Raw genomic sequence first — 14,424 nt, forward strand, 5'->3', positions numbered from 1 at the left:
AAGAGAAGAGAGAGAGAGAGAGAGAGAGAGAGAGAGAGAGAGAGAGAGAGAGAGAGAAACGGAATAGATTGAAGAGAAAGAGAGAGAGAGAGAGAGAGAGAGAGAGAGAAACGGAATAGATTGAAGAGAAAGAGAGAGAGAATTGGAATAGATTGAAGAGAGAGAGAGAGAGAGACATGGAAACATAATAGATTGAAGAGAGAGAGAGAGATGGAAGCAGAATGGATTGATTGGACATCTCAACCTATTGCCATTAACAGGAATCGAACTCAACCTTCGGATTGACAGGCTGCAACACTACCTATAGTGCTATAGCTTTGACCAGGCTGAGGTTGTCTGTTGAAGATAAAACTGAACCAGTGAAAGCAGCCGATCTACAAGCTCAGAAACACGTTGCTATCTGAAAAGTTTTGAGATTGTAGATCGGCTATTTTCAGAATGAAGTATGTCATACATTGCAAAAACATACCTTCTCAGATAAGCATTTCATGTTATCTTTATCAATTGCATATGTATTCATTAATACAGTCTTGTTGTTTGCAATGCACTTTAAATGAAGTCTCCACCAAGTGAGGCTTGCACCGGCAACCTTGATGTTATGAAACATTCACTTAAGCGGGAAGCCATTGGACCAACAGACCTGATCTAGTGAAAACGGAGGTCAGACAGATGATACCATTTCACGCAAATAACTGAAAAATCCTGGGTTTAAGTGTTTTTCAAACTGCTCAAAATTGCGGACAATCTAAGGGCGGAGAGAGAGACATGGAAACGGAATAGATTGAAGAGAGAGAGACATGGAAACAATAGATTGAAGAGAGAGAAAGATGGAAGCAGAATGGATTGATTGGACGTGTCAACCTATTGCCATTAACAGGAATCGAACCCTCAACCTTTGGATTGACAGGCTGCAACATTACCTATAGTGCTATAGCTTTATCCAGGCTGAGGTTGTCTGTTGAAGATAAAAGTGAACCAGTGAAAGCAGCCGATCTACAAGCTCAGAAACACGTTGCTATCTGAAAAGTTTTGAGATTGTAGATCGGCTATTTTCAGAATGAAGTATGTCATACATTGCAAAAACATACCCTCTCAAATAAGTATTTCAGGTTATGTTTAACAATTGCACATGTATTAATTGACACAATCATGTTGTGTACAATGCAACTTTAATGAAGTCCGCATCAAGTGAGGCTTGAACTGGCAACCTTCAGGTTGTGAGGCACACGTTTAAGGGAGAAGCCATTGGACCAACAGACAAGAACCTGTGAAAAAGGAGATCACACAGATGATACAGTTTCACGCAAATAGCTGAGAAATCCTGGGTTTAAGTGTTTTTCAAACTGCTCAAAATTGCGGACAATCTAAGGGCGGAGCTTACTGGTCAACGTGATACATGTGTTCCTCATGAGTCAAGGCACATGTGTAAGCAGGTTTAATGGCTGTCGGCCAAACGAGGCATGACTTTTGCCTGTTTAAAGTTTGCACTTTCAAAAAATCGCTATAGCGCCCCCCTTTGACCAATTGGAGTAAGATTGGTTTCAGTAATATTTGGAATGACCCTCAACATTAACGCAAAGTTTCAAAGAAATGTGAGTCTGCATGTATGTGTTAGGGGCAGATGAATAATTGTCATAAAACTGCAATATTCATTGGCTCATTAAAGCTTAATTTTTTCACTTATGGAAAATCTCTTGCACAGGTTTGTCGGCATAGGTCCAAAGTTCATGTGTAAAACGTTTCGTGCAGATTACTCAAAAATCCCAGGAGGAGATAGGTTTTAACTGTTTTTCATATAATTCAAAATGGTGGGAGATCTAAAGGTCAGAGGTCAAAAGTCAGAGGGTGAAAGTTGTTCAGCATGAAGAGACGCATATGTGTATCCAAGTTTCATGGCTGTAGGTCAAACAGGGCATGAGTTGTACCTGTTCAAAGTTGGCATTTTGCTATAGCGCCACCCTTTTGACGAAAGATTGTGAGAATTATTTCTTGATAGTTTTTCATGACCATCTACCATATGGCCAAGTTTCGTAAAAAGCGACAGCACGGTTCAGCCAGAACTGCGAAAAGTGGCAGAAACAGAATACTGCCAATCTTAAAACAGGTCCAGAGCTGAGCTCTGGCCCCGTAATAATAATAATACATTTTATTTATAATGCACTTTACATTTTTGGAAATCACAAAGTGCTACAGGGTTAAATCAAAAGGCATAAAAATAACAAAATCAGGGCAAAAACAACAAGACCCTTTCTTGGGGGGAAACATCAATTAAAAACGAATTAAAAGATATACACTATATGCCCGTATATTATGGGCATTCCCCTTTTTGTGCCCATATATGGAGCTGACTGATTTGTTTGTGCCTGATGCCATGACGACACCTCAAGGTTAGACAACACGATTATTAGGCATTTCATAATTCCCCCCCGGAATTTTTGAAGATTAGTACCTTTACAAACAGACGTTTGTAAGGTTTTTGCAGGGCTAACTTGGTATCTACTGTAGCTGTCAGTGGTAGATATGAAGGACGCATTGGTGCTCGTTCAGAGGTTCACTGCACATCCAGACTATCGCTGCTGGTTCGTGGCGTGGAACCCCAGCGGGACACTGCTGGCTTCATGTGGAGGCGACAAGGCCGTCCGGATCTGGGGAAGAGAAGGTGATTCATGGGAATGCAAGACGGTCCTTCAGGATGGACACCAGCGCACTGTGAGGAAAGTGGCATGGTCCCCCTGTGGGACCTATCTAGCCTCTGCCAGCTTCGATGCAACTACGTGTATCTGGAAAAAGAAACATAACGAGTTTGAGTGTTTGACTGTGCTGGAAGGACATGAAAACGAGGTCAAATGTGTGGCTTGGGCACCTTCAGGGAATCTGCTGGCCACATGTAGCCGAGACAAGAGCGTCTGGGTTTGGGAAGTGGATGAGGAGGATGAGTACGAGTGTGTTACTGTTGTGAACTCCCACACACAGGATGTCAAGCATGTTGAATGGCACCCTACTCAGGAGCTCCTGGCTTCAGCCAGCTACGACAACAACATTTGCATTTATAAGGAAGAGGATGATGACTGGGAGTGCAGAGCCACCTTGGAAGGACACACATCCACTGTATGGAGTTTGTCCTTTGAGCAAGGTGGAAAGAGATTGGCCTCCTGTAGTGATGACCGCACGGTGAAGATCTGGAAGGAGTGTCAGTCGGAGGATGGCAACACAGACAAGCCTTGGAAGTGTGTTTGTACTCTGTCTGGGTTCCATGCACGGGCAGTGTATGACATCTCTTGGTGTCAGCTGACTGGTGCCTTGGCAACTGCCTGTGGAGATGATGCAGTGCGTGTGTTTCAGGAAGACGAGCCTACTGATCCAGACCGGCCAGTGTTTTCCCTGGCTGCCTGTGCAGCCAAGGCCCATAACCAAGATGTCAACTGTGTTAACTGGCACCCAAAGGAGGCAGGGATCCTGGCCTCCTGCAGTGACTATGGAGATATCGCAATCTGGAGATACCAAACTGAGGGCTAAACACTGAATCTGGTCTCTCATGACAAACTATTCGTCATGCTGGTGAGTAAGGCTGCACAAGCTTGTTTTTAGTCCTGTAAAACCTGCCAACCAAACTTTTGCCTCAACCTCAGTTTTAAGACTTTTAGTTTACGTAATCTTCCGGTGATGTGGATATTCTGTGATTCCATGCTGTAGTTCATAGTTTCGGATGGGGTCTCGGTGGAGACATTAGGAGGGAAGGTGTCTCAGTGGAGACACTAGGAGAGAGGGTTTAGTGGGGACATACAGTAGGAGGAAAGAGTTGGAATTCAGCATGTTTTGGTTTTCTTTGGGTTCTGTGATATGTGAAATAAAAAATTCTTAAAAGAGAAATGTTTGATCTTAGGGGGGAGGTGTTATGACCCTAGATTTTCCTGTGTGTTGCCCTGTGTATGTCTTTTCCCCTCATTGAGTATGGGTGATTGAGTGGTGCTGATAAGTGATTGGCGACAAGTGAGCATCCAGTTTTGTTGATATCAAGTGTCTATGGTTGCAAAACAGAGTACATAGAGACCGGTCTGACATCATGGACCTCCATAATTGGACAAGACTGACCTGTAACTCAACAAGACCAGGAGACCTGGTTCTGCCAGACCCAGAATAAATTCCTAGTACTTTATAAGATCAGAGCACTACCGTCACGCCGGACTTCGCATGACGTGTCAGCCTGACACGTCATGCGAACCCTAACCCTCTTTTTTGCCCATGTATGGACAAAGCCTCATGTAGGCACGTCATGCGAACCCTAACCCTCTTTTTTGCCCATGTATGGACGAAAAGGGACAAAGCCTCATGTAGGCCGACCCCTTGGGTCTGGCAATAATTGGGCATGGCTGACATCATAGTGATATCATTGTAATGACATGAGTGCATTATATAAATGTCATCAATTTCAATTCATTTAATTTGAGGTTACATGTTCAAGGAAGTCTTAAGTCAACAGACAGGATGATGGAAGAGATGCAGGATATACAGCTAACTGAGATCAAGCCCCTGCTGAAAAGCAAGAATTCACTCAACTTCCAGGACGATGATCGCCAGCATGACATTGAGACGCCCCATGGGGTCCTGCATGTGACCATGAGGGGCGTGCCCAAGGGCAACCGACCTGTCATCCTCACATACCATGACATCGGCCTCAACCACAATTCGTGCTTCAGCACCTTGTTCAACTACAAGGACATGCAGGAGATCGCGCAGCACTTTGCTGTGGTCCATGTCGACGCACCTGGACAGCAGGAGGGCGCTCCACCCCTCGCCACTGGCTACCGTTATCCTACTATGGATGAGCTGGCAGAGACGCTGCCCTCCGTGTTGACTAAGCTCAAGGTGAAGAGTGTGATTGGCATCGGTGTCGGAGCAGGAGCTTATATCCTCACCCGGTTGGCGCTAAACCACCCCACCCTGGTGGAAGGCCTTGTCCTGATCAATGTTGACCCCTGTGCCGAGAGCTGGGTTAACTGGGCCGCTTCTAAGCTGTCAGCATGGACCAGTAGCCTGGTGGACATAGTGATGGCTCACCACTTCAGCACCGATGAGCTGACAGAAAACCGGGACCTCGCTCAGACCTACCGCCTGCACATTGCCCAGGACATCAATCAGGACAATCTGGCACTATTCTGCGTCTCCTACCAACACCGTCGGGATCTGGAGATCGAGCGTCCAACTGCAGGTCTGAATGCAGATAAAGTGAACACACTAACCTGCCCTACTCTGTTGGTGGTTGGAGACACATCACCTGCTGTGGAGGCTGTGGTGGAGTGCAATTCCAGGTTAGATCTGACCAAAACCAATTTGCTAAAGATGAGTGATTGTGGAGGCCTCCCGCAGGTTGTGCAGCCTGGCAAACTGACTGAGGCCTTCAAGTACTTTGTTCAGGGCATGGGATACATTCCGTCAGCAGGAATGACTCGTCTGGCTCGCCCATGTACCACTTCGTCCTACAGCACCACTTCCATGGACGTTGAGAAGCCCCATGGTGTCCGCCACTCACTATTTTCTTCCGTTGTTATTCGTTAATTCCTTTTACGGCATTGGCTCTGACAGAGGCTAGCCGTCTATGAGAGGGTCTGTGTGTGTGTCCGGAGTTAATCTCGCAAACTGCTACTGCAATGATCGGCGCCAAACTTTGTATGCCACACTGCCAGAAGACCATCAGGGTTAGTATAAAAAAATTGGAAAAAATACATTTTAGTTAAAGGACCACTTCACCCATTTTCAACCCATGCACCTTGATATAAAAATAAAAATGAGGCTTTACAAGAAAATATTTATAATAATAATAAAACATATTCATAATATTATTAACTAACTGAAACTAACTAAAATAACTAGTTAAAAAAAGAAAATGTCTTTTAGTCTTTGTCAATATTTCATACATAAGCCTAATATTTTGTCCGGTTTTGTACCAGTTTTAGTAAGCTCTGTCTTTTAAGAAATCTTCAAAAATAGTACAAAATACCATATTTAATAGAAAGGAAATCTCTGCTTGTTGAATACTTGACTTCTCTGTGACTTGGAATATGAAGTCTTTTTTTATTTCACTTTCACATCTCTGGGGTGGGGTGCCAATAGTTGAGTGGTTAGGGCATGTACCAGACCTTTGCTGCATGTCAAGTTGTATTTGGTTCAAATTGAACGTACAAATTTACTAAGATCCCCAGACCTCTCTCCCATTCTTGTGGTGTACTGTTGACCTGCTTTACTGTTTAATAGGCTATTTAATTAATTAATGCTTCTAAAAATATATATGTTGTGAATTTTTGTAATATAATTTGAAAAGTGAAATTTTTACATTGCGCATAAAGTGAAGTATTTCAAACCTTTTGTTTTAATCTTGATGATTATGGCGTAAGCCGATTATAGCTCATGGAAATAAAAAATCCATATCTCTAAATATTAGAATATTACACAAGACCACTCAAAACACATATTTATTTATAATACAGAAATGTCAACCATCTGAAAAGCATATTAATTTAAGCACTCAATACTTGGTATGGGCTACTTTTGAACAAATTGCTTCATCAATGGCAACCCTATCGCCAGAGGAAACGTCATTGAACGTTGAGGTGATCAGCCTGTGGCACTGTTGAGGTGTTATGGAAGCCCAGGTTTGCTTTGATAGCCTTAAGCTCATCTGTATAATTGAGTCTAGTGTCTCACATCTTCCTCTTGACAATCACAAAATAGATTCTCTATGGAGTTCAGGTCAGGCCAGTTAGCTGGTTAGTCAAGCACAGTAATACCATGGTCTACTACAGTGGTTCTCAACCTTTTCAGGCCGTGACCTAGGGGCTTTACCAGGCTAGCCGTGACCCCCCAACATTATCATATTTGAACTGGGGACCCCCCACCCTGATAAGCATTTGGAATGTAAGAGTTGAGTTATTCAATTTAGTTTGACTCGGTTCCACAGATACATATTGCTGAAATAGCAGAGCGTTGCAAGGCGCTGTGAGCTTGTAGATCGGCTATCTTATATTATTTAACAATTTGGCCAATGTTTTTACCAGGTTGCTTGCAGCCTGGTCTAGGAAGAGACTGATCAACTAGTAAACACGTTCTCAACACTTTTAGGCGACCTTTTCATATGGGATCATAGCCCAGAACAAAAAAAAGTGTGGTCGTCGCCACCAAACAAACTATAAAAAAAAAAAAGTGTGGTCGTCGCCACCAAACAAACTATTAAAAAACAAGGGAACCAGGAGACCTGGTACTGCCAGACCCCTAGTGGTTGAAAGATCAGAGCACTACGTCACGCTAAGCTTGGCCAATCAAAAAGAGGACAGAAGACAGACCTCTTTTATGCCCATGTATGGACGAAAACGTTTGGAGAGGGGGACCGACAAAGCCTCATGTAGGCCCGACCCCCTGGGTCTAGCAACAAAAACTGTGTGGTCGTCGTCGCCACCAAACAAACTATTGACTTGACTCCTCATACACACACACACACGCACACAGCGCCGCCTCCAACAGCGATTTGTTACTCCGCGAGCGAAAGGGTACAGGACTACGGGTCCATTTGGTTCCGTGCGGGGACGCTGGAGAGAGCAACCTGGTATTAATATGACTGCGTCATCATTTATTGTTATAGTATAGTTTGTTGATAACTTTTGATGCAGTAATGGTCTTTTTCTTTTCCTTTTTTTTTAGGTATTAAAATGTCTTAAAAGTGGGGACCCCCCAAAAATCATGTGGGGACCCTGGGGTCCCGACCCACAGGTTGAGAACCACTGGTCTACTATACTTTGGTGTTGCTGGCCGATAAGAACAGATCCAAAAACTAACTACAGCTTGTAGATCTGTTATTTTGGGCAAACAACACCTTCGTAGGCTACTACAGAGTATTTAAGCTTGAGTCAAGTAGCGGTTGCCTGGCAACTATGGAGGAGAGCTGCTATGGGATCGTCCCTTCCTGCTATGGGATCTAGACTCTATTCACTCTTTCAGCACCAGGAAAGAGGACAGCTCCCAACCAGTGTTGCCAGGTTTTGAGTGAGAAATAAGCAATCGGGTCAATGACAACAAGCCCAAAAGAAGCGACTACAGGCCACATGAGCACTTTAAACCCAGGTGCATTGGCCATACAAGCTCACAACGTTGTGAGCTTGAAGATCTGCTATTTTCTAAAGAATCTTGAAAAAAACATTTTAACAACAGGGGCAGGGGCCAGGGCACAACATATTTATAGATGGGGGGGGGGGGGGTCCGTGGACAAATACATATTAATTTGGAAGGACCTTCACATGAAAATATTTGAGAACCACTGGTTTAAACAACATTTAGAAAACAAGACCAAAAAAACGCAACAGATACCAATAATTTACGAGCAACATTACAGACAAACAAGCCCAACGTCACTTATAATAAGCAGACATGGCAACACTGTTCCCACCCCCTCCCGTACGACACGAGCTCTGGGGGTTGTTGATAAGAAGCTATAATAAGCCAGATGGGACCCATCATCACGCAAACAGGGTGAACCTTACAGAACTGCACCGAGTTGAAGAAAAGGTCTAATTCGTTATTTTTCACGAACCAAGACACCAGTGGAAATCCAGACATCCAACATTGAGCCTGCTGCAGACGGTAGGTTTTCACTCTGAAAGAGGACATCTGCAGATCCGGTGTCTATTCCGGATTTGATTAACGTGATATACAGCTAGATTAATTTCGGGTCGCTGTGTGATGTCCATAATAGTTCGAAACCCCTTTGAATTTAAGCTGGGAACTGCATGTCTCCTTCATACAACATTCATTGTGTGTAGCTTATTTAATAAGCCTTATTATACCCCTTCGTGTGTCGACCAGTCAATGTATGCAGTAATTCTTAAAATATGATTTATTGAATTATAGCCTAGGCTACTATATAGCTCTGCCATAGCGTTGGAAGGAGTTCTCCTTAACGCTATGTTACTTTCGATCCGTTAACCGCACAGGCTACGCAGCCTCTCGTCTGTAGTAAAAAATAAAAATACACTTTTTCTACTCACCAAAACAAAGACTGTTTTAAGAGGTTGAAAGTCTACTTACCTTAGTGGGAACACTTGGAGCCCCCCACCTCACGTCTAAAATACACTTTTTGACCAAAATGTAAAATAATCCACCGGATGGGGAAAATAAATTAGTTACTTCCCTGCGCCCTCTACAGATCTTGTTAATTAAAAAAATCCATTGATTGGATCTGTAGATGGCGCAGTGGAGTAACTAAAACATTTTTCCATCCAGTGGATTATTTTACATTTTGGTCAAAAAGTGTATTTTAGACATGAGGTGGGGGTCTCCGAGTGTTCCCACTGAGGAAAGTAGGCTTTCAACATTTTAAAACCGTCTTTGTTTTTGTGAGTAGCGAAAGTGTATTTTAAATTTTTACTAAAGACGAGAGGCTTTAGTAAAAGGCTGCGGCCCTGCGCTACCGGGGGTGTGCGGGCAACGGATCGAAAGTAACATAGCGTTAGGAGAACTCCTTCTAACGCTACTATGGACCAGAGCTAGCCTACACAGGGACATAGATGAAGGCTGTTCGTGTTTGTTGACCTTGTGCGGACTTAAATGTTGGCTGGATGTGATGGCATCAGAGGCCTCAGATTCATAATGTGTGCGTGCTTGTGGGATGCTAGAACAAAATTACATTTGCCTTAGTGTTATTAGATATGACCGTTAGTAAACGCTAATTATTTTTTCCTGCACAGCGGGTTTTCCACAGCCAGGTGGCGCTGTAGTATATATTTTTTCAGGTGCTTCGTGCTTGTCTGCTTGATATCGATTGCATCACCGCGTGTGCTGACAGGACCCTCTTTTAGTGTAATGAAATCGATAATTATTGATTGAGGGCTTCCATTTTCTTGAGTAGGCTAGATAGGCATAGGGTTGCTCTTGTCTTGAAAATCCTTAAGCTTCTTAAAAGGCACCGCTTACGGCCATTGCTGTTGTCCATAAGTCATTTGACACCTATAGCCTACACTTTCATCAACTTAGACTTTACATTAGGTTTGTTTTTTAAGTGAAGTTGGCGCAAAACGGTTATTGGTAATCATAACAGTGGCATTTTTAACTGGAAAATGTCCTTATTGGTATTGCTTGGGAAACCTGGCCAGTGACCACAATGTAAAGTCGGCCTAGAACAGTGGTTCTCAACCTTTAAGGCTGTGACCCACAAAAATAATCATATATGACCTGGGGACCCCCCACCCTGACAAGCACTTGGAATTGTAGGAGTTGAGGCATTTTGACTCATTCCACAGATATATATTGCGAAAATAGCAGATCTACAAACTCACAATGCCTCGCAACACGAGGCGTTGTGAGCTTGCAGATCGGCTAGTTTCACAATGTTTGCCTCTTTCTTATATTATTTGACAATTTTGCCAATGTTTGACCAGTTTTTATAGTAGGCTATAGTTTGTTGATTACTTTTGATGCAGTAATGGTCTTTTTCTTTTCTTTTTCTTTTTTTGAGGTATTAAAAAGGTCTTAAAAGTCCTTAAAGTGTCACTTCACTGTCATCTGGGGACCCCCCAAAATCCACCCACAGGTTGAGAACCACTGGCCTAGAAGTAACAACACCATTGTGTTCAGCACCATGGACAGCGAATACATTTTGCACAACAGAAACTGAAACTGTCTTGGTTCCATTTGTACACTTTCACAGTTACAAACCTGTAAGGGTCCATTTGGAACCCCCTCAACGAACCCTGAGGGTCCCTGGACCCCACTTTGAGAACCACTGTGCTAGCTAGATCATAGTGGTGTCCAGTGGACATTGTACAGTTTGGCGATTGGAATTGTTATTATCTACTTTATTTTCTAAAATCCTTTCCATATTTTGTTACCTCCTACCCTCACCGAAAACAGTTTTGTCACAAATAATAATTAGCCTCTTCAGCTGAATTAATGGCTCTTGACATCCTTAATATGTGAACCAATCAAGTAGGTAATTAGCATAACTGTATAATTGGTTGCTAACCTTCCAGAATTCGTGTGATGATCATGTCACCATCTGCCATGATGCTGAATATATTAGGAACATTAATGTTCATCACACCTCCGCATTAAGTTATCTATTGGAATAGGACAATCTGGACACAAATATAGACAGCAAAATCCTGTGTGTTTATGTAACTTTGAGAGTCAAATTACCTCTGGACTTTTATTGTGTGTAATGATAGACACAAAACGGATAGAGGTAAACAGAAGAACTACCGAGCAGGTCTTAAGGGAGGGTAGAGGGACAGATGGAGACAGAGAAAGAAACAGAGCTGAAAAAGAAAAATACTTAAACCCTAAATACTTCCTTGAACTGTGTCCCCAGGTGTCTATACTATACCTTTTTCCCTGTACACCAATCTCTTCGCCAATCTCAGATAGCAGATCTACAAGCTCACAACTCACCGCATTGCAGGATGATTTAAGCTTGTAGATCTGTTATTTTCAGCAAACGTTCACCTAGTTTTGCAGAATATTCACCTATTTAAGACATGCCGTTGGCCCGGAAAGGTTCATGTGGTTAAAAGTGCTGCCCGCATCTCTTGTACGTCATCTCTCAGTCAAGATTTTGACCTTTGATCTTTTTGGGGCTGCCAACTGATCCTTCCCACCAAGTGTCATGGAAATCCGTCCATCCATCCTTGACATTGTGACCTTGACCATTGACATGGTTGAGACAAAAGTTCTCTGTATGGGAGCCTACTGATCATACCCTCCAAGTTTCATGAAAATCTGCCCATCCGTTCTCAAGTTATCTTGCTAAACACACACACACACACACACACACACACACACACACACACACACACACACACACACACACACACACACACACACACACACACACACACACACACACACACACACACACACACACACACACACACAAACATGCAGGACCGATGACGATATCCTGTCACGCATTGCAGCGGGCAGTATTGCAAACAGTCAGGACTCCCAGGAGACACGCAGTAAAGGATTTGACTTTGGGGTGCCACAGGCTGCTTTTCCCCCAAAACGGAATGAGTCATAGTCACAACCAAGCTGGGGGAAAAAAATGAAAACAATTACAAAAACACCAAGGTTTAACCCCTTAAGTACTATTTTATAAACTATTTTTCACCTAACATGAATGTCCAAAATAGGGACACCAGGTTGAAAGTGGTTAAAAATCTGAAAACCTCATACCTCACTACAGTAGGGGGAGGAGACTGTAGAATTTGACAGTGCCTGTGCTGCTTCCAGCTTTACACACAGCAGTGATGGGAAGTCACCTGGCCTAGCTTGCCTTAAAAGGAAGAGGGGAGAAGCTTTCGATCACGAAGTCATTATTTGCTGTGGGGCAAGTGTACGTCACATGCTCTGGTGGTGTAATACTGCAGTGGCTACACTGATCAATAAGGAGAGTTTTTGTCATTGGATTTGATTTTCTAATAACTCACAACAGTAATTGCTAATCAAAACAACAAACGTATGCTCTTAAAGTATATGTTTAATTACAGAACACAAGGCACCAAGCACATCTTTATGAAAGCATGTGATTAAGATTTCTTGAGGAGTACATTAATTTCTCATTACCAGATGAAACTGATGATGATGTTGACGAACTGTCTTAATTACGGCGTGGCTCGGCAAGAGGCTATAGCCGTCTATGACAGGGTCTGTTTGTGTGTGTCTCTGTCTGTCCGGAGCTGACAACTTGCCCAGATTTCGAGTCATACGTCACAGATATGTCATAGACGATTGACGCACAGATCAGTGGCACTCAAAGTGGAGTCCGGGGAACCCCAGAGGTCCTTGAAGGGGTTCAAGGGCGTCACCAGCTAAATTTGTTAATATCGCATCAAAATCGCATCAAATCATTTGAAAATAGCCAATCTATAAGCTCACAGCACACAGTGATGCAACGCGTTGCGAGCTTGTAGATCTACAAACAAATCTTGGAATATTTTGAATATTGTTTTTAGATTTATTTATTGACAATGCACAATGTACATCATTATCACATCTCTCTCTTTTTTCTTTATTTTGTTAAACAAGACAAAGGAAAAAGACAAGATACACAGAAAACACCATAAAAAGAGAACAAAAAACCCAGAACAAATACAGTCCTCCCAAACCCGCCCCCCACCCCTTTCCCAGAATGGTACACTACTCAACTTTCAATACTCAATATCAGCACCTTTTGACAATATCAGATAAAACAGATGGTTTGAGAAGTTTGAGAAACACTGTCATGCATGAATGATTATCACAGACTGGCCACATGAAGTTCTAAGATCCACATTGGAGCCATGCCGTGTCTATGTGGGTCCCGATAATGTCCTAGTTTTCTAGGGCCTATATTATTACCTTGGAAAGTTACAGACAAGCCTCGCCCATAGTTAGAGAGGCAAGAAACATCTATGATGTCATACCAGTGTTTATAACTGGATGGCAAATGACTAAGTGGAACAAATGTTCCCTCTGAGTCTGAAATGTTACTTTTAAATTACATTACATTAAGATGAGCTCTCTAAATCACAAAGTATATATCTTTATTATGATAAAGTCGTGCTGGGCTTTGTCACAGTCCCATTTATTTTACAGTTGAACTAGATATAGTGATTGCAGTCCCACAGACTACAGTCCCAAGTAAAGTCTCCTCTTTTGTTTGAAGCTATTTCTATTACAACCTGGAATAGGACACAAAGTAACACTTGTCCACCCAAAATAACTGTAATAATGAAGAATAAAGTTGTATCCTCTCCTATATTAAAATTGCCATCTTCGACGTTAGGGTGACGGTGGACAGTGGACGTCACAAACGTAACATGCGCTGATGTAAGATAAAACAGACACTGTGTCCCTTTAATGCCCATATATGGAGTCCCGTGTTGACGCCATATTGATGACTTGGGACATCCATCTATGGGGATTTGCAGATCCATCGATATTTTGCCAATCCGACTGACTTCCCACCCTGCACATCACTCCGTTGGGTCCTCCGCAATACGCACGCCGTGTTTGAAGTCGATCGGTCTGATGGTCTCCTACGGTCGGATCAGCGGTTCTGGACGCGAACGGGTGCTTCCTCCCCGATCTCAGTAGTTCTTTCGCCTTACATTAGAAGAGTTGGGAACGGTGGGAGTTGTCAGATTCTAATACAGCCCGAATACCTAATTTCTACACACAGCTTCAGTGGCTTGCCTCGTTAAATACTAGACTTCCAATCCACCCCTCCGGGGTTTGACTCTCGCCTGAGACATCAACCACCGACTACTTCCTTTCGCCGATAAAGTATCGCTTTGGACCGCGACAGAGGGGCGCAGTCTCAAGCGAACTTGAGCCACGAGAGGCACCACCGAGCGCGCTAAAGCGCGTTGCCGTGCCGAATGTTGTGAAGTTCGCTTGAGCCTA

At 43.1% G+C, this 14,424-nt stretch overlaps 2 protein-coding genes across 2 annotated transcripts; both read left to right on the top strand.

Annotated features, from left to right (window-relative positions):
* Window positions 1–2,520: 2,520 nt before the first annotated feature.
* LOC308082166 (putative cytosolic iron-sulfur protein assembly protein ciao1-A) lies at window positions 2,521–3,547 on the top strand (the record flags this gene model as incomplete). The annotated part of the gene is made up of 1 exon (XM_080423830.1): window positions 2,521–3,547. One exon carries the CDS (start codon window positions 2,521–2,523, stop codon window positions 3,514–3,516), a length of 996 nt encoding a protein of 331 aa, XP_080279956.1. The 3' UTR covers window positions 3,517–3,547.
* Window positions 3,548–4,485: 938 nt separating this feature from the next.
* LOC308081904 (protein NDRG3-like) lies at window positions 4,486–5,556 on the top strand (the record flags this gene model as incomplete). The annotated part of the gene is made up of 1 exon (XM_080423520.1): window positions 4,486–5,556. One exon carries the CDS (start codon window positions 4,486–4,488, stop codon window positions 5,554–5,556), a length of 1,071 nt encoding a protein of 356 aa, XP_080279646.1.
* Window positions 5,557–14,424: the final 8,868 nt, after the last annotated feature.

The sequence above is a fragment of the Gymnoscopelus braueri genome (genome assembly GCF_963280865.1).
Source record: "Gymnoscopelus braueri genome assembly, chromosome: 3".
NCBI classification, from domain to species: domain Eukaryota; kingdom Metazoa; phylum Chordata; class Actinopteri; order Myctophiformes; family Myctophidae; genus Gymnoscopelus; species Gymnoscopelus braueri.